At 34.4% G+C, this 27703-nt stretch overlaps 1 protein-coding gene across 6 annotated transcripts in view; it reads left to right on the top strand.

Annotated features, from left to right (window-relative positions):
• The window catches only part of pdlim7 (PDZ and LIM domain 7), a 259211-nt gene that overhangs the window by 189742 nt on the left and 41766 nt on the right, over window positions 1–27703 (top strand). For 3 of the 6 annotated variants that reach the window (XM_039774500.1, XM_039774499.1, XM_039774501.1), the window contains exons 4-5: window positions 4535–4565; window positions 10648–10835. In XM_039774500.1, the coding sequence (XP_039630434.1) occupies window positions 4535–4565; window positions 10648–10835 (219 nt within the window). Of the gene's footprint in view, window positions 1–4534; window positions 4566–10647; window positions 10836–23996; window positions 24014–25439; window positions 25521–27292; window positions 27448–27703 lie in introns of all 6 variants that reach the window. The other 3 variants (XM_039774502.1, XM_039774503.1, XM_039774504.1) reach the window with 3 other exon arrangements.

Below are 27703 nucleotides of genomic sequence, written 5' to 3'. Positions count from 1 at the left end.
ATCGATTTGATAAATAAGAACTAAACCAAGCGAGCTCGGGGCCTGTAAGCCCAACATCGTTTTCTAGCCTGTGCAGTAAAACAGAATGGTCAGTGGTGTCAAACGCTGCACTTAAGCCTAACAACATAATTACAGTGGAGTTTCCTTCATCAGAGGATATCAGAATGTCATTTACAACCTGTGTAAGTGCCGTTTCTGTACTATGACCAGACTGGAATTTCTCAAATAAATTGTAATGCGTAAGGTGTGACTGAAGCTGACTGTCGACTACTTTTTCTAGTATACGATTCATTGATTAGATCACAATTCCAAGGAATTCATTACATAATTAGAAAACATTTAACATGATTGGTTACATCCAGTTTCTAACAGGACATGACAAATGTTGATACCTTAAATAACCACAATTAACCACATCCACTAGGTTGATTGACAGTCCTGTTAGCTTAGGAGTATGTGACTTTTTAGGAGTGTTAAAAATACACTCCATGCACAGAATGTGTTCATTTTCGTTCTGTACCATATGCTTCCTAAGTTTGGAACAGGAAATCTATCCTAAGCATAACAACAGAACAATGATTATGCATTAAATATAACAATTTTTTCTTAAGCTTTATATTTTTTTTGCTATAAAATAACTAAAAATGTCTTTATTGTAGTGAATAGTAAAACAAAACCTTAAGCCATTAAGCATAAGCTTAGAAGATAAAAATATTAAACTCAAGCACAAACCCAGCAGATAATAAAGTTGGGCTCCTTTCAAAAATTTCCTGGTCATCTGCTAAGTGCAATTCGAACCAAGGTGCAAATTCAACTCTTACAATACTGTATTTCAACATGATATGCTTGGCTGTACAGTAACTGAGAGGAAATCTCTGCAGGGGGTATATTCACAGCAGAGAAAATCTTTGGCTGCTTTCTGTTCTCCCTTTAAGATATATCTAGTACCTAATGCCTCAGCAGAGCCAGGAAAATCAGTAAAGACTTCCCATCCTGGCCACACATTGTTCACACTACTGCCTTCCGGCAGGCGGTACAAGAGCATTAAAAGTAGAACCAAAAGATTTGCAGATATTTTAAAAATTCTAGAACTGTTGTACTTTTTTCTTTTTTCCCCAGTATGTACTATGATTACTTTAGTGGATAATAATTTCTGCCCCTTATTTATTTACATATGATATTTATTTGTTATAGAATGTGTGCTTTTTATGTTATGTTTGTCACTGATTGTTGTACTTGCATCATTTACAAGGTAACTTTTATAATTTCGTTGTACAGGTACAATAATAATAAAGGCTTTCCATTCTACTTAAAGATTTCATTTAAATGTTTGTAGTACTAGGGTGTTGTACTGTGTTAGCCATTATGAATGTAGAGAAAAGCCAAGCTTGAAGAAGGGGCCTGAGTTGCCTCAAAAGCTTGCATATTGTAATCTTTTTAGTTAGCCAATAAAAGGTGTCATTTTGCTTGGCTTTTCTCTACATTTAAATGTTTATAAACCATACAGCGTTTATTGCCAGGAAGTAGCTTTTTAACACTGAGTCATTGATGGGTATGCCTTGTGTGCAACTTTAAAATACAATTCTATCCAGCAGGCAGTGTTAGCTCCACAAGTGGACCAGGTGCAGTGTTAGGAATGGCACTGTAGAAAGGCTGATCTGCTTAGAGTGCTACCTCAAAACCATAATGGCAACAATAAAAAAAAAAAAACAATCAGAATATTAATGTTTTATACTTAACTTTTACTAAAGAGAAATTCACCACAATCTATAATCGGGCTCAGTCAGGAGACCTGTGATAAAAGTTGTTCCAATTGTTATCTTCTCCAGATTTTGTCTTATCTTGCAGAGGTTTTGAGGATGAAAGGTTATGAGGAGCAGAAATTTGAAAGTTCTAGGGTCGAGGAGATTAGTGGCTTTGGTGTTCCAGTGTATCCAGAGCCCAAAGGTTGTTGGATCTGAAATGCCAGGGTGTGCCAATCATTTTTATAACTTTAAGACAATATTGTTTTTTTTGTGTCAGTATACCTCACAATGTATTTTTTTGTGTTGTATGTCTCTTTATTACAACCTAAATATACAGTTATTTGTCATGATTGGTATTTGTAGTTTTGTCACTGTTGTGCCTTTAAAAAGGCACTATAAACAAAGCAAACTTTACATAGTGTGATAACCAGCATTGTGTTTGGTCTACTAATGTCTCAGTAGGAGTTTCACCACCCCCTTTCTAGAAATCTCAGGATCAAAGAACTTTACTGGCATCTCTCCTGGAAGAGCCCTGGAAATACTTCCTCATACTCTTACTGTGTATAGAACAACAGCCTGTTTATATGGGTCCAAAGTTTATTAAATAGAAGACCACAAATAGACACACTAATTATTGATTTTCACTACTATCTACAATAATGCATTTTTGCAAATTAAGCTATTTGATTCTGTCCTAACCCAGTCAAATTATACCATGCATCCTTCTCTACCATGACACCAAATTAACTCTATGCAATGCTGCCTCCATCACAAAACATTGTATATATTAAATGACCTTCAAATTGATATGTTATGCTAAAGCATTCACACCATTACAGTGCATCTGGAAAGTATTAACAGCGCATCACTTTTTCCACATTTTGTTGTGTTACAGCCTTATTCCAAAATGGATTAAATTCATTTTTTTCCTCAGAATTCTACACACAACACCCCATAATGACAATGTGAAAAAAGTTTACTTGAGGTTTTTGCAAATTTATTAAAAATAAAAAAACTGAGAAATCGCATGTACATAAGTATTCACAGCCTTTGCTCAATACTTTATCGATGCACCTTTGGCAGCAATTACAGCCTCAATTCTTTTTGAATATGATGCCACAAGCTTGGCACACCTATCCTTGGCCAGTTTCGCCCATTCCTCTTTGCAGCACCTCTCAAGCTCCATCAGGTTGGATGGGAAGCGTCGGTGCACAGCCATTTTAAGATCTCTCCAGAGATGTTCAATCGGATTCAAGTCAGGACTCTGGCTGGGCCACTCAAGGACATTCACAAAGTTGTCCTGAAGCCACTCCTTTGATAACTTGGCTGTGTGCTAAGGGTTGTTGTCCAGACCTGTGCTACCACCGTGCTTCACTGTAGGGATGGTATTGGCCTGGTGATGAGCGGTGCCTGGTTCCCTCCAAACGTGACTCCTGGCGTTCACACCAAAGAGTTCAATCTTTGTCTCATCAGACCAGAGAATTTTGTTTCTCATGGTCTGAGAGTCCTTCCGGTGCCTTTTGGCAAACTCCAGGCGGGCTGCCATGTGCCTTTTACTAAGGAGTGGCTTCCGTCTGGCCACTCTACCATACAGGCCTGATTGGTGGATTGCTGTAGAGACGGTTGTCCTTTTGGAAGGTTCTCCTCTGTCGACAGAGGACATCTGGAGCTCTGACAGAGTGACCATTGGCTTCTTGGTCACCTACCCGACTAATGGCCCTTCTCCCCCGATCTCTCAGTTTAGATGGCTGGCCAGCTCTAGGAAGAGTCCTGGTGGTTTCAAACTTTTTCCACTTATGGATGATGGAGGTCACTGTGCTCATTGGGACCTTCAAAGCAGCAGAAATTTTTCTGTAACCTTCACCAGATTTGTGCCTCGAGACAATCCTGTCTCAGTGGTCTACAGACAATTCTTTTGACTGCATGCTTGGTTTGTGATCTGACATGAACTGTCAACTGTGGGACCTTATATAGACAGGTGTGTGCCTTTCCAAGTCATATCAACTGAATTTACCACAGGTGGACTCCAATTAAGCTGCAGAAACATTTCAAGGATGATCAGGGGAAACAGGATGCACCTGAGCTCAATTTTGTGCTTCATGGCAAAGGCTGTGAATACTTATGTACATGTGCTTTCTCAATTTTTTTATTTGTAATAAAGTTGCAAAAATCTCAAGTAAACGTTTTTCATGTTGTCATTATGGGGTATTGTGTGTAGAATTCTGAGGAAAAAAATGAATTTAATCCATTTTGGAATAAGGCTGTAACATAACAAAATGTGGAAAAAGTGATGCGCTGTGAATACTTTCCGGATGCACTGTATGTTAGTATCACAGTGTGGGGCAAACAAAAGCTTCTAAAAAAAAAAGTTCTAGTGAGACATTGTTATAGAACATTTAGTGCTGTAGCCACCTTCAGTTGAAGAAGAGTGGAAAAAAAAAGTAAGGTTTATACATAAATGCAAAGCTGCAAGTCATAAAACAGCATTCATTGATATTTTGATTCAGTTCTCAGCAGTGATTGCTACACAGATCAAAGTATGTAACATTACTATTTTCAGATATACTTGGAAGGGTTTTTTTGTTTTGGTTTTCATTTTCCTTTACATGTCCAAATTTAATTTGAAACTATCCATTTTCAAACTATAATTATTTGACTTTGAATATCAGCATAACAAATTATAACCATTGTTGTATACTCAGCAGACTTTACAGTATATATAAAAATGTATTTTTTTTTTAAATTCTTGTTTTTTTTTTTTTTCCTCTCGCTCTCTCTCTACCCAACAGAGCATTTCACCCAACAGCAGCCAGTAAGAAGGTAAGATGTGGATAATTTTAATAGCAATTATATAGAAGACCAACAGTGTGTGATGCATAAGTAACTAATAAATTCTGCTTTGTTTCCTATTAATATACATTTCTGACATAATGGACCCTCAGAATCCAATAACCATTTATTTTTTGTTTTAATCTAGTATGTGAAAGAACACAATAATTTTCTCTTGCAAGGAAAGTATCTTGCTTTTAACTTGGAGTAATGTGTCATTTTTTTAATAACAGAATATACCTAAAAATCAAGAGTTGGTGTTTACCGTAATAATACTATAACAGCAAATGGTGATGAGCAAACTCAGTGCAGTTTGCTTAAAAAAAAAATGCAGAATTTGACAAAATGCATTGAAGTAAAGGGGAAGGAGTAACTGAACTATTTTTGAGCAGATTACAGTGAGGCAATGATCTTTTAAGTGTCCCGAGTGATGGAGAACCATCTGCCAACTAAGGTGGACTGATTATTGTGGCCAGAAATGTGACCTGAGCTGTGAGGCATTAGTGCAACACTGTGTCTCAAACAACAAAAGGCGCAGTCAAATGACTGTCACAAACAAAATTCAACAAATGGCCACAAACTTGCAATAAGTAAAAAAAATATATATATTTATTTATTTATAGTTGTACCCACAGAGTGCCAGTCTTAGGAGCACTAATTGGCCATGCCTTGAAGTGGTGGTATGGAACTGACTCGTTTTAGCTGGTTCTTTTTTGTTTCCAGTCTATCTGTGTAGATGCTGTTCACTTTTTTCTTCCATTAAAGGGATAGAATGCTTTCTGAATCCATTTTAGTTTTATGACATTGGGTTTTATACCAGAAAATGGCTATTACAGTAGAATTTTAACTTGTGTAAATTAAAATTAATAAAATTAAATTTCACACACACACACACACTGCCGGAAGAACATAAAAAAGATAAACACATTTTAAACACATCTCTCTATTATAAAAGAAAATCCTGCAACGAGACATGATCTTGAAGAGAGACACTTTAGAGAGGCAGAGACACTTTCACTTCCCGTGACACTGTCAAGTCACATCATACTGATATCCATTGGAAGCATGTTCCCGTGAGACGGTGACCTAGGCAAATCACGCCCTGCTTGCAAACATTGTCAAACAAGATCAGTCATCTAACCTCTCAGTTGTTGCCCTGTCCTACTTACAACCATTTGGCCTACTTTACAACCATTTTCAAGCGAGATCATGGTCATCTAAAAAGTGAAGAAGAAAGAGCAGCTCTAAAACAATTGATAAGTTGAAGATGACATGACCACAACTGAGAGAAGAAGAAAGAGCAGCATGTCAAAAAAGACCCAAAACTGCTGGAAACAAAAGAATGCTGAAAAAAATGCAAAAAAGAACAATAATAATCTGACAGAGCAAAGAAGAAAGAGAAGCTCAAACAAAATTAACAAGTTAAACATCACACGTCCACGACTAAGCAAAGAAGAAAGAGCACCGCATCAAACAGAGACCCAGAAAGTAAACAGGGTCAAAAATAAAAGACAAAGTAGAACTTCATAAATGACAAAGTGATGAAGAAAGAGCAAGAGCAGCACATTGAAAACAGACCCAAAAGCGATGGAGAGAAAAGAATGGAAACAAGAATACTAATAATCTAGTTCAACATTACAAACTAAGGACAGTAATAATCAGCCCTGAACAAGTGGAATTGAAAACCTTGCAGGTCCAATTGGGGTCAGAAATAAAAGACAAAGAGTACAAGACACGGTAGAACTTCAGAAAGACGTTCAAAAAGGGTGGCGTCATACACATGCGGAGCAAGTTCAAAAATATGACGGTACTAAAATTTGAATTTTTTAATTTTTAAAAAAACACAATTTGGTCAGGTATATATTTATGATCACGGAGAAGTGCTGCAACATAGAATCGAAAGAGTTAAATGATCCGACATACTAGAAATTATACTGCCAATATTGGATGCAAATTCATACATCCAAAAGTATCGCACATTACACAACATTTATCTACAGAAAACACGGACAAAGAAATTGTGTTGGATTTCTATCTGAATCCAAAGGATCACAGTCCCATTTATAATAAACCAACATGTGATGAATTGTCAGCGATAATAATTTCGAAAGGCGGAGATATCAAAGACAGAGTAGATTTTTGTTTATGTCCAAAGACAAAGCACAATTCGTCATTTCTATCAAATACATCGCCCTATTCAGCCACATGCCGACCCTTTACTCTTTCTTTGCTTTTCCCAGATAGCGAAACAGGATGGTCGTTCAATATGAAACAAACACATTCAGAAAAACAAATAGCACCCACACAATATTTCGGTTCCAAATTAGCGATATGTTCCCATGTATTTAACCAACTTCTATCATTACAACGTCTATCGCACCATTACATTATTAATGCATATGTAAAACTCGCAGCTAGTCTTCTCTTCTTTATTACATTGAATCAAGCTAAACTTAGAACGAAACATATGCAAGGTCTCATTAATCATGTTCAAAATTCAAATATCAATAGTTCAGGCAAATTCAAAATAGGTAAAGCAGTAATATTACCATCATCATATCAAGGTAGTCCAAGAGTATTGCAACAGTTATATCATGATGCAGTGGCAATATCCAGAACTGTCGGTTGGCCAGATTTATTTCTTACAAATGATATGCAATCCACAATGGCCAGAAACCCGCTGCTTCTTGAGAACAATGCTAATGACTACATTGGCTCTGGAGATTCCCACTTTCGTATAGATTGTCTTATCAGAAAGTCTTATTTTTATTGAATGAACTGGACACAGTGTTCGGACAAAAAGGAGATCTTGATATGCCATTTGTATTAAAACGTTTACAGTTTCCCGTGAGAATAGCTTTTACAATGACAATTAACAAATCACAAGAACAAACATTTGGAAAAGTCGGTTTATTTATAAGAGACAAAGAAACAATATTCACTCACGGCTAGTTATATGTTGCATTATCATGCTGTATGACCAAACAAGGAATCAAACTTCAATGCGATCTTGAAGAAAAGTCCATTCCAAATATTGTTTTTACTGAAGTTTTAAAATAAAAAGTGAACATCGTGCATATGTAACAATTCCCATGCATAAAAAAAAACACTTTAAATCGTATTTCCACAGGACCAAATCCGGGGATTGGCGAGCAAAGCAAGCAGGGGCCACAGCCCCCTAGTGGCACAAAAAGATTCTCTCATCCCATTATTCTTTCTCCAAGTTACTACAGTACACGTCCTATAAACTCATTCAGTATCACCTACCATGACACGAAAATTAGTGATATGCCTATTATCAATTTGTAATACACTTGGTTTGCATCTTCTCATTTATAGATCTCCTCTTGCTAGCTATATTTATATAGCACTTTTCATGCAAATGTGCTTCACAATTTAAAACCAGAATGAAAATAAATAATAAATGAAAAGCAATTAAAATTGACAAATTATAATTGAACAGCAAAATGTAACTCGTGTATTAAACTGAAACTCAGTGTTAAGAATAACTAATATAAGATAAAATAGGTAATTTAAATATTGGAAATACAAAAGTGTTTTACAAAGTTTTAAAAGTGTTTTCAAACATGTTTTAAGTTATAAATTAAAAACAAGTACTGACACTTAGCCTTATGTTTACCATCAAATTATTCCAAAGTCTAGAGGGCTTAACAGAAAAAGTCCTTTCTCCCTTTATATTTTAGCTTATACCTAGGAACAGCATGGTATTCTGATCTGAGTGATCTGTGGATCTCTTAGTATCTTAACTCCTCTGAAATATAATCTGGAACTAAACCTTGCAAACCCTTGTATGTAATTGATAATATCTTAATGTTAATTTTAAATCATATTTCCAAGCAGCACAGGAAGGTAACCACAAGGTAGTAGGTTGTGTCCCTGTAAGCAGTGTAGTATCAGAATTCTGAACTAGATAAATCAAGTCAAGGTTCACAGATTTACATAAGAAAACAAAGCTTTGCAGTAACATAGGTGAGGATCTAACTTTAGCAGTAAGTTTAAGTTGATAAAAACAACACTGTATCAGGTTTTTTTTCTCCTTCAAAGATTTAGATCTGAATTGAAAATTACTCCTAAGTTTCTAACTTGTGGCTTAAAGCTAGAAGCCAAAATCCCTAGCATATGCTATTCATATGCAACTTTGGCTATACTGGACTTATAAAATCTCTGTAGTAACCTTTCATGCAGAGCCTGGGTTACCTTCAGAATAACGTCACGGTACATTGGTATGTTGTATTTAAAGCTGCTGATGTAAATTTATATTTGGAGACATTAATACATAAATATACTGTGCATACTTGCATTGGCAAACCTAATTTTATTGTACCTTGGACAAGGCAAGGGATTGTATAGGGATATTTCAATATATACAGTACGGTTTTCTGCAGTTTGTGGGTCCTAGGATCAAATGTTTCTCGTATATTGCTTTTGTAGAAGCTATTTTATTGGAAAGATTAAACAAAGTATTCAGTAGTACTTTGTCTTGTTACAAAATTGTTTCCTCGTTCTTCCTTACCTGATAGTTTCTACTACAGACCAATTTAACATTTAGAGATATCCCAGAATGAATTTCAGCTATCCTAAAATGTATTCTACTTTTTTAGTTATCAGATATTCAGTGCAACATATCTCAAAATAATTTCCTTTACATTTTATTGATATATTCTAAATTGTCCTTGTTTACATTTTATGATATCCGAAATTAATTTTAAGATATCTCAGAATCACTTACTGTAAGATTTCTGTTTCTTTCAATGGGACTTGTCTATTTTAAAATGATCTCATAATGCATTTGCAAAATCTCCAGATTTTTTATAAGATATCTGAAAATGAACAGGAAGGTAGTTTGAGATATCTAGAAATGCATTTACGATATAGTTATATTTCAGATAAATGAAAATGGTATTTAGATATCTTTGAATAACGTCCCCTCATTTTAAGGTACTGGGCAATTTGAAGTATCTTGAAATCTATTTTAGAGGTGAGATTTTAATTTAATTACCACTATTGTCCAAGAACTGCCATGACCAAACTAACACCAGTGTTGCCTACAACAACAACATTTATTTATATAGCACATTTTCATACAAAATATGTAGCTCAAAGTGCTTTACAAAATGAAGAATAGAAAAATAGAAGACACAATAAAAAATAAACATAAGTCAACATTAATTAACATAGAATAAGTAAGGTCCGATGGCCAGGGTGGACAGAAAAAACAAAAAAAAAACTCCAAAGGCTGGAGAATAAAAATACAATCTGTAGGGATTCCAGACCAAGAGACCGCCCAGTCCCCTCTGACTATTAGCATGATATATCGTTTATTAAATACGTGCCAATGTTAGTCAGTTTACATCTGTCATGTTATCTGGTAATCCATATTTCTCTATATAGTCTCATTTTCTTTTTTTACAATCCTTTATCAAAGTATACAGTATACTAAATTGCCCAGTATGTAAATTGTACTTTACACTATGGAAAAGCTGTATAAGGACTCTAAAATCTTTAATGTAGAGAGCAAATGAAATATAGTGAAAAATCTACTTCGAGCATCCCTAGAGATTTTTAAGGTATCAGTTATTTATACATCATTCACTGTTGGTCCAGTACATGGTTCTGTTTGCAGTGTTTGCATTCTTAATATTGTCTGATTGTCAGCTTACCTGTTTACTTGGTTTGTCCCAGGTCCACTGCAGTAGCATACATGCTTATCAGATTTAATGGGCTCGGAGTGGTATAGCATTTTACCATCTAGCCATTTACTTATGTTTGCATATAATGTTGTTATAAACGTTCACTTAAACTAACTACTGTTAATAAGAAAGAATTCACAGAAGTGCACAAAATTCAAATTATTTATTGTAAGAATAAAACTCTTTCTACTGAACAATTTGTTGATATTTAGATTTAAAAATGAATGAACTTACATAAAGTGACACAAACTGCAATGGGTCTGGGATCATCATTTCATTTGTCTTGAATCTTCTAACTTGCATGGTGGTTTTAGTTTTTAGTTTGCTGTATGTTTTGTGTGTATTTTGTTTCCTTTATTCAGGACATGCATGCTGATGTAGCTCCACAACCTAAGTACTCATTTGAATCCAGCATGTCCCTAAATAAGATGGCACGTCCCTTTGGTGAAGTCAGCTCATCGCCTGGGTCACTGACCAAGCCTGTCTCTTCAGCACTAAAATTCAACCCTCTCTCCAAGGTTCCAGGAAATGTACTCCAGCAACATAATGGGTAGGTTGCTAACAGTAGAATTGTAATTGGTCAGATGGGGACTTTGCAGTATACAGTTTGTGTACCTTTGAACTCTGGAACCTCTGATTAAAACCCATATAGCTATAGCTTAGTTTTTTCAAATTGCATTTAACTTTAATTAAATTTGTAAATAACTCTTCCATTTTATAAACTCTGCTCAACAGATAGTACTTTATTTGTCCCAACACAGAAATTTAGCTCAATAAAAAATAAATATTATAACAAGTAACAACTACCCCCATCAGACATACACCAGAATTACTAAAAAGAAAGAAAACGTCTGACACAGCCTATGATAAAAAGTGCTTATACAATACAACATACAGCAAAGTAAATACAGAACAGAAGTGTTAAATTAAAACACAAAAAACATGTAGCAAAAACACAAAGCATAACTTGCATTATGTTTGTGCAAATATATAATGGGGGTAATGAGGTGGGGTTAGGAGGGTGTTGGTTGTAAAGTTTTATTTATTATGAGGATATATATATACAGGTGTATATATATATATATATATATATATATATATATATATATATACACACTCTGTCACCTAGCTTCATGGGATTGTCATGAAAGGAGTTCACAGATATGCTGAGGAATTGTCTATTTTGTTTTCACTTTCTGGTCCAACTTACTCTTAACAATCTCTATTGGATTTTGGTTGGATGACTATGAATGTCATGCCATTTGCTGCCACATAATGATCATGATACTTTTTTGAAGAATACCTCTTAACACAGCCTAGAGGTGTGTTTTGGGTCATTTACCTGTTGAAAAACAAACAGTGGTCCAACTAAGTGCAGACTAGATATGGCATGTTGCTGCTTAACGCTGCAGTAAGTGTTCCTTAATTTCTAAATAAACTGCAAACAAAGTCAACAGCAGAGCACCCCCACACTATCCTAGCATCCCCAGGCCCAAGCTTTATAATGTGAATTGCATTTCACGACAACATGATAGTTCCAAACAAAAATTTGAAAGAATCATTCCAAAACAGATTTCCACTGGTCTGATATCCATTTCCTGTTTTACTTACAGTAGCCTAAATGGGTATTTTCTTGTTTGTCTCCTTCAGTAGTGGTTTCTTTGCAGCAGTTGCACAATAAAGGCTTGAGCCGCATATTCTCCTTAAAAAGAGTTGATATTGAGGGGTTTCTGCTGCTTTGAACTCTGTGAAGCATTCTGAGTTGTAGTTAATTGGTTATTTGTTAGGCTGGTGACTATAATATATATCCTGTAGCACAGACTTAACACTTGGCATGCATTCCAATAGCAGTCCTCATGAAAACCAGCTTCATCCTAGCGCTTTGTGGTTTTTGCACCTTCACTTTAAAGAAGCTTTGTAAGTCTTTGAAGTTTTCCAGATGACTGATCTTTATTTCTTAAGGTGGACTGCTATTTCACTTTAATAGTTTAAGCTGTTCCTGCCCATTTGGACTGCTGCAACCAGAATTTTAATCTTCTACTTATTCATACTAACAGCACCTCTTCACTGTACAACTAATTGACTCAAACACACTAACAAAGAGTTACACAGATTACCTTTCTGAGATGCATATAGTATTTAACAAGAACAGCAACATTTATTTATTTAGCAAATTTTTCATACACAACTGTAGCTCAAACTAACAAGTGATACAAATCAAAATGAAAGTTGTGGAATAGGTAAAACCAAAGAATTCTAGTTTTGTAGTTTCTGATGCTTAAAATGGTAAAGTCTATGTCATGATAAATAAGCTATGGCCAGAAAGGAGAGGGAAAACAAAGTCTGAAACTGGCAAGGATGCTTTAGGGGTTGAAAAGTCAATACCACCCATCCCTGCGCTTATGCAGCATTTAAATGTGCTGAAGTAATTCAGTACTACCCACTTACAATGAAAAGACCTAGAAGATGTATTATCATAAAGGTAGTAAGCTTTCAGCCTTTCAACCAAATGTGCAATTATGCAATATAAGTTGTAATCTTTTACAACAGACATATTAAGAATAACCTACGAAAATCTCAAAATTAACATGTGGGTATTATAGCATTTTTTTAATTGTTCAGCAGTACTAGCCTGACATATTTCTGTTGGTAAATTATTCTACATTTCACTTCACCAGTTCTGTGCTCTAATCTTGGAATATTGAGCAAAGCAGTGTTTTTGATCTGAGATTGCTATTAGGATGGAAAAAGACGTCTCAAGATATAGGAAGGTCCAAGATTGTTCAGGGCTTTATTGACAAAAATAATAAAATCAGTTTTATTTGTTTTAGTATTTTGAATTTGAAAAATAATGAATGTTAACAATTGAAACCCCTTTTGTATTATTGTTTATTGGCCTAAAATAGTTTCTTTAGAGCATTGTTGGTCTAATAATAAATTAAATTAAAGTTTGTACTCCAAAATACTAGGTTTAATGAATCACATTGTTTGAAAACAATTTTGCTGCCATCCAAAGTATCTTTTTTGGGCTATTCCTTATGTTTGATTTGTAGGCTGTTTTTTTTTTTTTTATTGTATCAGTAGCATAACTCTTTTTTCTCAAATTTTATATTAGTGCTGTTTACAGCAAAAAGCACTTTCTTAGAGTATCTGTAATTACTTTCATAACTCTGAGAATCATGTAAGTGGTCTTTTTATCATTTTAATGATTTTTGTATTGCTAATTGTTGCTGTGAACAACAACACTTATTTATATAGCACATTTTCATACAAAAAGTAGGTCAAAGTGCTTTACATAATGAAGAAAAAAAAATAAAAGACAAAATAAGAAATTAAAATAAGACAACATTAGTTAACATATAAAAGGAGTAAGGTCCGATGGCCAGGGTGGACAGAAAAAAAACTCCACACAGCTGGAGAAAAAAAAATTAAATGAATGGTAATTGATTAGTAATGTTCTTATCTGTATTTTATAGTCAGCAAGAATTCATTATTTAAAAGAAATGTTTGTAGCCAATTTAAAAACTCTTTCTTTAGTGGGTAATCCTTTCATTCCCTCTAATGGATATTGACATCAGTTGGTCAAAGGGTAAAGGAGTGTTACCTGCTACTTGGAACGATTTTCTTGGAAAAGTCACTCACTATGTGGCATGTTAAATAATAAAGGGTTAGACTGAACTAAACATTCTGGTCATGCCCTAAACATGCCCTTGGCTGTTTTTAGAGACTCTTTCACTTCACATGTGCTGACTGATCACGTTTGCTTTGACTACAGTCAGAGGTGCTAGATTACCCTACAGCCTTACTTGGAGTGAGGGAAGAAGATTTATTAAGAGCTAAATTTGTCTAAGGTGGCTTGTACACTGCAGAGTGCTGAGTTACAGGGAGGCCCTGTGCAATTCGATAGGGAAGGTAATTTTTCAATCACTCTTACCCAAAAGCAGTTTCCATTCTGATTTTAACAGCTGTCTTGTACCGTCTCTTTATTTGTTGAATATCAGTTTGAAAGCTAGAAATTAGTCTATTTACTATATATCCCTTTCTAAAGATTTCTTACTTCAGGTCAGTGTCCCAGGTAGATTTGTTGTAAATATTTTATTTTTGAGTGATGCAGTGGTTGCACTACTTCTTTACAATAGATTCCTGCCTCAGGTACTTTCAGCACAAGGTTTGCATGTTCACTCCAAGACTGCTTGGGTTTTCTCTGAGTGTTATAGTTTTTTATCACAACTCAAATATCTGCAAGTTATGTAAATTGTGTGTTCACCCTGTGCAGGTGTATTTCCTGCCTTCTGCCCAATAACTACTGGGATAGGTTCCAAATGCCCTGCAACTCTGCCCCAGATAAACTGGTTTAGAAAATGGATGAATACTTTATTTTAAATGTAAATGAAATTATAAAATTTTAGTTGTTTATTTATATTGTATTTTATTGACGTTCAAAGAGGTAATACTTTCAGTGCAATACTACTACTACTATTTCATTGCTTAATTAAAAACAAATAACTGTGCTCAAAAAGTTTTCTTATTGATTATTTGGTTAGATCTGATAAAGTTCTGAAATAGTGTTCTTTACAAAACACAGTCCAGTGCAGGGTGCAAGTTTTGCAATTAATATAAGAAGTACACTATTTTAGTTGCCTGAAACAGTTGTGAAGAGGATGCCACCTGTGGTAAAGAACACACTCTCTTTTGTTTTTAACACATGACTGAGAGCATTGAATGATTTTTTAAGCAAATTAAATTAAATATAATTAGTGAGTGAAAGGAGATCTGTAGGCAGTATGGTTGTCTGAGGTGCAGATTTGAGCACATATGGTCTGTGAAAAGTCAGTTTACACTCCTATACGTTCACGTGGTGTACAGTGCTGTATGACACAGAAACCAATCACAAACAGGGTCCCAGTCCATCACAACATACATTCATGCACAGACCCGCATGGGGCCATGTAAACCAAAAAATTTGTTTCTCTAGACCATTAAAGCAATGCTAATCACTGTTCCGCCATGCACTTCAGATGTAGTATCCACTACAAAATCTTCTGTGCATATGCAGAATAGAGACTCATCTTTTTCAAAAGTAGTATATAGCTAAGAAGGCCCTGAACTTTATCCCAGCACTTAAGGCTGATAGAATATAGGAAATGAATGATCTGTGTCCAGTTGTGCTAACATTAGTCCCAATAAACCCTGACCATGTTCTCCCCAGTTGTACACACATTTAAACAATAAAGTGTATGACATTTAAGCAGCATGTGAAGTTGAGGATGTTCTGTTAAATGTTTAAATAAAATTGTTTTGATTGAATAATTAGTTTTTGAAATCTAAGTTTACCTCACAAATGTTGCAAACAGTGAGACATCAAATTGCATTGAATAGTGATCTGGTTACTTTCTTCAGGTTAACATGAAAAAAATTAAATATATTGTCATTGATTTTTAAAGGAATAACATAGTATATTATAATAATATTAATATTATATTTCTTTACAGAGCGTTCTGTCCGTTTTTCTGATCTGTGTTTTCATAAACCTATGCACTCAGAATAACATTACACAATAGAGAACAGTGTTTGTGGAACAGCTACGGTATATAAAGCTTCTTTGTGTTTTAATACAGCTGCTCTTTCTCTGCACTGTAAACTTCATTTTAACAGTCTGAACTACTTATAATTCTACAGTGCAAAATAAAAATAATTAATATAATACATTTTTTGTACCTTCAGTAATTTAATTGAGACCAAAATGGAAGTTAACATGATTAGAAGTAGTAACAGATTACATGAGTAGAATAGGTTACACCCAACATTACTAAATAAAACTTTAAACCTTAAAGTCCAAGACTACGAAAAGTTGATTAAAGTAATATGTAATGATACTCATCAACCTATATTTATCTAGGTGGTGGTTTGGAAGGCCCTGGTATTTTCTGTGACAGGAGTAACGTGAGAAGTGAGCTTGTTTACTATAATAACAATTGTGGTGCAGTTTTCTTGAAGTTTTATTTAGTCAGTGCTGGTGTAGTTTTCATGGGGTGTATCTAGTCAATTGTTTCTAGATACCTTAATGAATATCTGAACGATAATTATGTATTTCATTTGTTCTTAAGTCCTAAATGTTTTTTTTTTTATATTTATATCAGTGCCCCATTGGAATATTAGCTTCTTCCAGTTTAACAAAATAGAGTTTCATTTTTTTCCGCAGACTTATTCACTGCAAATAACTTTGAAATGTGCCATCATCTCCACTTAAATAATAATTGCTTCTATTGCTTATTTATATGTGTATAAATGAAGTTGTTTTTATAAGCCTTAAATGTTTTTTTTACAGTTGTAATGCTGAACAAGTTTATTCTTGATTGTTCTGATATACTGTCTAGTGTCTTCTGGATTAGGATCTTACAGTTTTATTTACTGCATTGAATAGGCTTGGTATGATTTTAAACCTTTTAACAAGCAACGTCAAATTTCATTCTTCTTTTTTCCCCTCCTTCCTAGTCATTCACTCTTGTGTTTTGAGATAATTTGTGCAATTGCTCATGCAAATTAAAAGGTATTTTTATATAAATAGAACAAATCATATATTTAATTCACAATACAGTGGAACCTCAGGTCATGAACGTCTCGGACCACGTACAAATCGGGTTACGATCAAAAAGTTCGCCAAACTTTTGGATCTGTTCATGACCACACACTCAGGTGACAAACAAGCCAGTTTCCCTTCCAGTTCATATGTGTCGAAGATTTCCGCATGTGTTCAGTCTCTCCCTGTGCATTCTTTGAGCAGCGAGCGAGCGAGAGAGAGAGCGAGATACGGCAGTTAAAGAATGCACCGGGCTTGTTTTTAAAGGGACTGCAAGGTTAGTTTTCTCTGTTCAAGGTTTTCTCAGTGTTATTCAATGTTTTTACATTTAGTTTGCTATTACACTGTGCATTATATGGTATAATTAACTATTTTTGTGCTTAAGAATCTTTAAAAAATATATTTACATACAGTTCATATGGTCCGGAACAGATTAATTGTATTTACATACAATCCTATCTGGGAATTACTTCAGGTTCCACTGTATACTATAAACTGAACTCATAAATAGAAATCTATCAAAATTTGGAACTAACTAGGGGGCTCTGCCCCTGCTCGCTTCGCTCGCCAAACCCCTGGTGGACGCTATGCACCGGCCACTTTGCATATGGGTAAGCAGATATACAATTTAAACAGATTGTTATTTTTATTGGAACTGTGTAATATTACTGCTTTACCTATTGAATTTGTCAGAACTATTGATATTTGAATTTTGGACATGATCAATGAGACCTTGCATATGTTCCGTTCTTATTTTGCTTGATTCGATTTAATAAAGAAGAGACGATTAGCTTCGACTTTTAGATACGCATTAATAATGTAATGTTGCGATAGACATTGAGATGACAGAAGTGGGTTAAATACATTGGGACGTATCGCTAATTTTGACCCGAAATAGTGTGAGCGTGTTGTTCGTTTTTCTGAATGCGTTTTTTATCTCTGACAATGTTGGTTTATTATAAATGCGACCATGATCTTTCGGATTCATATAGAAATCCAAGAAAACTTCTTTGTCCGCGTTTTGCAGATAAATTTCGTGTAAAGTGCAATACTTTTGGACGTATGGATTTGTGTTCATTATTGGCTGTAGAGTTTTTAATACGTACGATCGTTTAACTCTTTCGATTCAATGTTGCATCGCTTCTCCGTGATCATAAGTATAAACCTGACCGAATTGTGGTTTCTTCGTAATTAAACTTGTAGTAGCTTTAACTTTTGCAGGACCACAGATTCTCATTGTGTATGGTCCAGAATCGTGTAAATGTACGTTTTGAGCATTGAATGATGCGAATGTGAACAGATTATTGTAGATTCGGATATTTTGCCTGTAGTGTTTGTGGATTTCACTTTCACTCACCAAACAACAAATCTTTTAATTCGCATGGATTGCCTCTTGATTTGGAAGAATCACTTCTTTTCCCTGATGGCAACACGAATTAGACGATCTACAAGTCTCTGACTTATCTACATACTTCTGTAATATCACCTGTGTCCATATATTTGATCTCTTTTCACTGTTCCGTTAATTCACCGAGTAATAATTTCCATTTGTTAGCACTAATGCGAGCCTTACTATCAGTCTTTTGAGACTTTCAAATTTTACTACTTTAATAATCTGTAATTTGCTCTGCATGTGTATCGCGCCAACATTTTTGAACCTCTTTACAACATTCTACTTTGTCTTCTACTCTTTGTCTTTTATTTCCAACCAGCACTTGGACCTGCTAGGTTTTCAATTCCACTTGGACTGGGCTGATTATTACTTTCCTTATTTTCTGAATTGACACTTAAATTATTTTTCTTTTTTAATTCTTTTCTCTCCAACGCTTTTAGCCTCTTTTCGACGCACTGCCCTTACTTCTTTGTTTAGTCGTCGTTGACTTGCCATCTAAAACTTATAAAATTATTGTCCAGAAAAGGACTACAATGAAGGAAACGAAAAGATTGTAAATATAACAATACTGTCCAGAAAAGCTTCTTTAAAGGATGAAACTGAGGACTTTTCATAAACGACTTAAAATGAACAAAACATAACAATTTATCAGAGCTGAGAGCACAGCAAGTGTATCTGACAAAAGCATTCATACAAATGAGAGGTGAGAGCACAGAAAGTGTGTCTGACAAAAGCATTCACACGAATGAGAGGTGAGAGGACCATGGCCGTGGGCTGTCAACTAGAAATGGTTGAGACCAACTTGACAAAATCTTTTGGCAATAATCTTGTCTCATTTCAAGATTTCCTTTTATAATAGAGAGCAAATAATATATTAAAACTCATATTGCCAGGACAAACATTTTGTCTTTTAACAGAAATGGGACAGTACAGTATATGACTCTAAAACACAAGCGTGTTCTTTTTTGCTGGTTGATATAATTGAGTATTCCTTTTGAAGGCCTCACATTTGCACCTAATGAAAAACATTTGTTGCACTGATGCAATAATAAATGCAGCGAGTAAAATCTGATAATTAGAAAGAAAATTATGCATTTTATGAAACCTGAAAGCTAACTTTAAACATATATTTAATATTTAGCATTTGGCACAACACAGGCATTCATCATCATTGTCATGTTTATTTATATCTTGAGATGAATGTGGGAGAATATTTTAAAATAATCTTCTGATTCAGCTATGTGTAGCTTTTTTTTTTTTTTAAGCAGCTTTTCCTTCCATTTACTGTACAACCAAAATAAGAGCCACTTATTCAAGTCAAGACTGCCAAAGAGCAGTGGACAAGAATCTTGCAAAACACATGAGCCTCCCAATCTGTTCATAAGTGGGGTGTGTAGTCGCCTACACTTCTACTGTTTAGCCCCATGGAACTGCAACTATTTTCTATATCAATCTGTTTATTTGCTTTGACACTGAAAACATGGTGTGCATTATGAAATACTTGTATGAGATTGAATATTATTCTATTTCAATTCATCTTTAGAATTCATCAGTATTTAAATAATATTGGTGATTATAATTGTGGAAATTATAAACTAAAAATAACATTTTATGATTGCTACAAAGTAAAGTTGTAATCCATACAAAACATTTGCTGTGCAAGATAACATATTGTAATTGTGTTCATATATTGGTTCTGAGTGTGCATTCTACTGTGGTTCTCACAGTGTCAATTCCAATTGAACAGCTCAATTAATAATTCTGTCTTCATCATGCTTCCTTTTTTGAAAGTTAGTTAAATTTGTTTATCTGGTGAAGTTCTCTTTCATTTCAAATCTCACAGCTTGGGTAAAGGGGCATTTACACACAGTATAATATATGCAGTATGTATGTAATTTAATTTATTAGCATTTTCTGTGGCACATAAATTAATATGAATGTTTTTCAGTATCTGAGTATCTCTGAACAATGATCTTTAGGAGGTGCCTCACTGAGCAGGAAGGTTGCAGACAGGAAATTGGATTACCAGTACAAGAGCAAAGCATGGCAAGGCCTTATTGGTAATCAGTATTGAAACAGTACTGCCTACGTAATACTTTGTATAGCTTTATAGGGTTAAAATTGTTACATATACAGAGTATATGGAAGTAGTTTTTCTGAGACTATTACTAAAAGTAATGATATGTACATGTAAATTTTGTACAGATAAATTACATAAAATGCTACAGAAATCTCAAAATGAATATCACAAAACAAACCACCTGAAGTGGAACCTGAGTGCAGCAGGCAACACCATAGCACCACACTGAAACAGTGTGAGGTTTTTTATGGTGGCTGGGGTGCCAATCCTGCCAACCAACCCCAATGTTTTACCTGTAAGCTGGAGGACCTGCTTGCAGGGATTGAAGGGAATTGGAGGAATTCTCATGGGGGTGAATCTTGGTTATTCCATAGTCAAAAAATAATATCTTCAAAGCAAAAGTAAACAACCATGCACCTCTAGAATGTTCTGTTCACATTGCTGCCTATTTGAGGACCATACAAACTAGCTGCAGAAGAAATCTTGGCAATTTTCTAAGTAATGAACTAGAAAAATTGGTGGGCGGGTGTAATTTGTCACTGGTGAACTGATAGGTGGAGGAATGCATCCAGATCTTTGACTCACTATAGTAAAGGGGGATCTATATGAGTAAACTGAAATGCGTCTTCCCATCTACATACCGTGTTTTAAAATGGTAAGGATAACAGACATAGGAAGAGTGTATGCTAAACTCATTCTTCTGTCTCCTAGATCTGTTTAGTAGTGTTGTGTGCCATTACCCTTTTATCCAGGTTGTTCTGTATATGAGGAGCAGTTTATAAAGATTTGATCATCTTTGTTTTGTTTTTAAAAAGTGATTTTTGATTAACACCCCTCTGCACTACTGTTACAAAAATAAGTCATTTGTGTATGAAATCTGTGTTGTTTTTTTGCAACCTTTGATGCTTTCAGTACTGGAGCATTTGCTTTCTTGGAGAAGCAGTGCTCCAGCCTTTCCCAGGTTGCTGTATTAGATGTTTAAATCCAGCCTTCGTATGCAGTGGTGACACCATTGTGTTCCTACACTACTAATTTTGAGGTAGAAGGCGGCCATGGTGAGATCTAAGAGAGAGTATACTCTCTAGGTTACAAACATTTTCACTATGATTAAGATAATTCAGTTGACCTTTTTTTCCCCCCTGCAAACAGGGTAGCTTACTTAAAAGAGTATACCTTTACTTCAGAATTAATTTACTGAACATGTACTAAGAGATGCATAAAAATCATTTACTTTATTACAAGGACTGTATAACACAAACCAAATCTATCTATTACACTCCGTTAACTTCTAGTAATAAAGGTAACACCAAGTCTTTGTTTTCATTACTTAATAATGTTACACAACCTCCAGACTCTTTACCATCTCACCTTTACTCGACTGCTTTCTGTAATTCTCTTATGTCCTTTTTTAATGAGAAAATCCAAAGGATATATCAGTACCTCGGTCCAGATTCTCTCTGTATTTCTTTTGAACTACACTCGCCTATTCACTCTTTTTTTTTTCTTTCCAGCTCCCCACTTCCTCAGAAATCTCAGATCTCATCTGTAAATCTAAGTCATCTACTTGTGAGCTGGACCCCCTCCCTACAGTTCTGGTTAAAGCCTGCCCTCCCCTATTTTGTCCCTCTCATTTCTGCCATAATTCACTCTTTTCTCACTACTGGTATTGTTCCTCCATCTTTTAAAACTGCTGCAATAACCCCAATATTGAAAAAACCTGGTGCTGATCCTACTAACTTCAATAATTTTTGCCCTATTTCTAATTTGCCCTTTTATCTACAAAACTCTTGAAAAAATAGTAGCTATCCAACTTCACTCCCACTTATCTCATAATAATCTATATGAAAAGTTCCAGTCTGGTTTTGGCCCCCTTCACAGTACAGAAACGGCACTTGTTAAAATTACCAATGACTTTCTTATGGCTGCTGACTCTGGTTTAATTACTATTCTCATCCTTCTTGATCTGAGTGCGGCCTTTGATACTATTTGTCATACCACTCTCCTTAATAGATTATCTTTGATTGGAATTACCCACACTCCACTTGATTGGTTCAGATCCTACCTCTCAGGCTGCACTCAGTTCATTCAGCTTAAAACCTTCGCCTCTTCTTTTTATTATTTACCTTCTTCCCCTTGGCAATATATTTCGTAAACATAACATTAATTTTCACTGCTATGGTGATGAAACCCAGCTCTACCTTGCTAGTAAACCCACCTTTTCCTTTCCACCATCTTCGCTTATTGACTGTATTGCTGAAATTAAATCCTGGTTTTCTTCGAATTTTCTTAAATTAATCAGTGACAAAACTGAGGTTCTCCTCATTGGCTCAAAATCATCATTATCCAAAGCCGATAATCTTTCTCTTGTGATTGATAACTCCATTCATAACCTCGCCCCTCCATATCTGTCTGACCTTCTTCATGTTGCCATTCCCTCCCATAACCTTCGATCCTTTTCCTCCATCCACCTGATCATCCCTCTTGCCCGTCTAACCTCCATGGGAAGCAGAGCATTCATCTGTTCTGCTCCCAAGCTCTGGAATTCATTATCTGCTGAGCTCAGAAATATCAAATCATTTTCAACCTTTAAATGTAAACTTTAAACGCATCTGTTTAAAATGGCTTTTTCTTTATGATTACAGTGGCTTTGTTTGGTTTTAATTTTATATCTTCTGTTTTTCTCTGATTTTTTTAAGTTGTTTATAATGTATTTATTTATTTATTGTTTGCTCCATGTCTTTGAGTTCACAGAAAGGTGCCTTGTGTAAATAAAATGTATTATTATTATTATTGTTTACTATGTGGAGTCAAGTGAGACTATAGGTGATATGTGTAATGTAAATCCTAATTGTAAAAACAAGAAACGGGCTATTTCAAAACCATTAATTATCTGAACCCTAATAATCAACAATGGTTATTCAGTTCCTAAACCAATTAGTTTAAATATTGCACATGGTAATAGAGACATAAAGTCTGTCTTGGCAATACTGAACAAAAGGCAGGAATAAACACATTGCAGAGCGTTTTTATTCACACAACCAGATTCAGGGCAATTTCAAGTTGCAAACAAAGAAGATATACCAATATTTAGGATGTGGGAGAAAACCAGATAGCCTATAGAAACCCATGCAAAATAATTTTAAAAGTACTGTATACCAAAGTTTATATAATATAAAAATACAAATATGTTTTAAAGCAGAGTGACAGATATTGTTGCTCATTGTTCTCTGTCCAGTTAACTGGTTTTCATATAAGCACAATGAGTATGCTTAAGCAATAGAAAAATGAAGTTGTTTTGAGTGCCTTTTAGTGCATTTTCAAAGATTTAGAGTGCAACAATACAATTTTTTCTAAAAGCATTTGGCTTTTGTTTGTTGATTTTTTTTCTTCTCTGCATTAGGACTAAAATGAGTTTAGCATTGCCGTGACCAACTGACATTGTTTCAATGTAAATTTAAGCTAATCAACCATATTAAATTAATGATACTTGGCACTGAAGTTTTACATGCATGGAGCTTTGATTTTGCATAAAAAGAAACACCTGGCTGCTTGCCTGCAATTATTGTATGCACAGATCTTTTCTGTGTATAGTATTGCTCATTTTTATGTACACTGATTTCTGTTTTTTCTCTCTCTCCCTCCTTCATTTACTATGCAGCTGGAGGCTCTTGACAAGTCAGTAAAACTTTTCAATTCCTTCTTTATGTTGTTATTCACTACATTAAATCTTAAACAGATAACAGTTTCTATCCACTAGAAAAGATGCATACAAATAAAACACAGTGCATTCAGTTCCTGTCTGTGACTTACTTTCACTCAAAGCAAGTTACTTAATCTTCCAGTGCCAAACAGTTAAAACAATATAAACTAATTTGGCTATGCATCTCGACTTGTAGTTTGCTTTAAGACAGTGTTAACTACAAGGCAAAGTTGGACATTTGAGTTAGTGGTGTCAGGCAAACTCTCATTATGTGCATACTTAGCAAAAGTAATGACAATAAACAATTGCCAAAATGGAGAGGTATATTATACCTGAATCAAGTACATTATTCATTAACCTAAAGTCCAACTTTCTTTAAGAAACCATACTGTTTTGGTGATGTGAAACATGTTTGTTTAATGCAAATTTCTAAGTTTTTCAAAAATAAATAAAAGCCAAGATATTTTAACATCTCACTGGTGCACATTGATTGATATGAAAGCCATCTTCCATTTTTCTTTTACTGTACTTCCATTTTCCATGCCTACTTATGTCAGACGTGGGGACAAAACTAAGAAATTATACTGGAGGCTTCTCTTAGTTGTGTCTGATCAGTGTCTGCAAAATAAACCAAAGACGACATTAATGTTTACAGCTGTCTCTGCCCATTTTATTAATAAAACACACAATATCAACTTTAACTAAAATTTCAATTTCACAGAGGCAGTTTTCAATTTTTAGTTTTTTTTTTTTTTTTTTATTCTTTTTGGTCATTGTAAGAGAGCACTATCTATAATCTATATGACCTTTGTGGAGAGGAAAAAATGGTGCCTCGTATTCAGTATATCTCTCTTAATCTGCAATATCCTGAATTTGTGAGGCATTCTGGGAAGATGTCAACTGCCAAGTACCTTAATTGACTGAGACTCTTTCTGTTTCTGTCTATTAAGTAGACATTTTTTTTATGTGGGTCTGTTTATCTCTCGACATTTCCATGGGAACTGCTTAAATAATAAGCTGAAGTCATCCATCAGCTCCCAAAGTACTGGATCAGAGCACTTAAACATAGTCAATAACTTTTATGTACTAACAGTAAATTATTTGACATATAAACATGCTACATTTATTTACATAAACAAATAAATTATGCACAACACACAGTAAAACAGAAATCAGGTCAAAGATTAACTTAACTTACTAATGATAATAGTATAATTGAAGTATTGCCATTTACAGCAAAGGCATGATGGTGACTAGAGGTTCAGTTACTATATAATAGTAATAGTAAGACCAGCTGACACAGTGTATTACAAAATTGTTTTTAGCGAATACTGCCCAATAGCTATGGTCTTTCAAATGTCACCATGCTATTTTCTTTGTTTATCTTTTGTTCTCCTACAGCAGAACTGAGGTCCAACAACCTCAAAGCTATGTGCCCCAAACTGAACATACTTTCTATGAAGAATTATACCCAGAATCCAAGTAAGGAAGGGAATTAGGAATGCTTATTGAATATTGCATGATTTGCAAAGTTGCAGTGAACATACAGTAGATGTGCTGAATGCCAACACTGAATTTCTTTTGATTTGAACTGTCACACCCAAGTACAGATTATTGAAACATAACTGTCTGATATACACAAAATAAATATTATATAGTTAACTTCACACAGTTGTATTTACATTTGTATTGTGTGTCTGATTTGAACTTTTCTTTGTGTTTTTTTTTTTGGTAAAGTTAACAAATGAAAGTTTTTTTTTCTTTACTCTGAATTGAACTGCATGTAAAAGTTGTCTTGGAGTTGGCATATTGTTTAACTTGTCACTATTAATGAGTTAAATTATACACGTATATAGCATGTAAAAATAAGCCCTTTAGATTTAGCTTCAAGAGGAAAGGGCTATTTGTCTATAGCACCCACTCTTAAGGAGTACTAACTGTTTACAAAACAACTAAAAGCACAACCCATATCTTTAAGAATAACGAAGTGTGGAGGATATTAAGTATTTATACATGACATTTGAGTTTGCATAAATTGTAAGATTCAAAAACCTAATTTATAGAGGAGATTCGAACAAAAGGGATCACAGGGAAAGTTAAAGGCAGGGGCTTTTTTAATGAAATGAAATTAATAGACTGAGAGGATTCTGCAAAGATTCATGAAGTATTATTATGAAATTCTATAGAATTAAAAACTACAGTATATTCTTGAATTTCTTTTGAGTATCAAATATTTTCTTATTTTCCAGTATGGCAATTTTAGGTTCTAAATAAAGAAAGTTATAATATTATGAATGTCTTGGTTTTAAATTATTCTTTTATGTATTTTTAGGTTATATAGCATACAGTGAAATCTGAGTATGAGTATCCACTCTGATGTTACTTGTTCAGATTTACTTTTTTGGTAAAATATTTATATTTTAGCACCCTCTTGTGGTCCTTTTGTATATTTACTTATGTGTTATACCTCCCCTGAATTTTTTTACTCTGTTAAAGTAATTTAGCATTAAGTGTCAAGATTAAGTTCTTAATATACACTAACATGCATATTTTTGCACTTAATTGTCCTCTGCCTGCTACACAAGGTTAGGAGTAGATGAGCTTGTTTTTTAGCAGAGAGCTATTTATATTTTGAATGGGTCCATGATTAGTACTGAATGATATCTTCTGCTTTTTGTGTTGTCATTGTTTGCTTTCAATAAATGTTTCTTAATTACTACTTTTGAATTAGACATTCTGTATACTTTCTGATTTTTTCATTGCTGCAGAGAAAATCATAATGTAGTGCATTATTGCAGCCTTAAGTAACTATAGTATTAGTAGTGTTGCATTTCTGAATTCTACATTTTTATTTTGACCTAACTTATTCAGGTAATTCAAAGTATTTAGCACATAAGCAGATTGTTAGTTGCATTAATAAACGTCAAAGTGTTTTAATCGTGCATGCATTGCTTGGTTTATAGGTTGAATTGCTGATGTTGTATGCTTCTGTTTAGGTTGTGATTTCAGACGAGAATGTGTTTTTTTTATTTTAATAGTAAATGGTCATTTCAAACATTGAGACTTCTGTATACAACTGTTTAATTTTTGAAAGAATTATGTATTAATGCCTTTTTTTTTTTATTTCTTACTTGGGAGTAACCTATAACAAGAAATCACTGTTTTCTATTACATAATTAATCTGGTACACAATTTAAAAAAAAAATCTTGTAAGAGTTAACAGTCATACCCCTCTTTACTTTCGCTGACCAAAGGCACTCTCTGCGAATGGAAAGTGTTCCCTGCTTTATCCCCAATGATGCCAGTAAGAAGAGGCTGATTGAAGACACTCAAGACTGGCAGCCCAGAACTGGGACTTCTCAGTCACGCTCCTTCCGAATCCTTGCTCAGCTCACAGGCACTGACTTCAGTAAGTCTGATGCAACATGTACGCAAGTACAGAGATTTAACAGATACAGTTGTATAGAAGGATTTTTGTTTTTTAATTCTTGCTGCTATAGTTTTGAGTGATCAATTAATTTTGATTGTTACGTAATCAAGAGAGGTCTAGCTTGAAGATTTTACTATGCAAATTCCAGATTTCCTCAGTTGATTTCATTAATAAAATGAACAGAATGGTACTTTACAATAAAGTAAGATAAAACTCAACATTTATGTTACACACA

Source organism: Polypterus senegalus, chromosome 13 (genome assembly GCF_016835505.1).
Source record: "Polypterus senegalus isolate Bchr_013 chromosome 13, ASM1683550v1, whole genome shotgun sequence".
NCBI classification, from domain to species: Eukaryota; Metazoa; Chordata; class Cladistia; order Polypteriformes; family Polypteridae; genus Polypterus; species Polypterus senegalus.
This window is presented reverse-complemented; position numbering and strand designations above follow the sequence as displayed.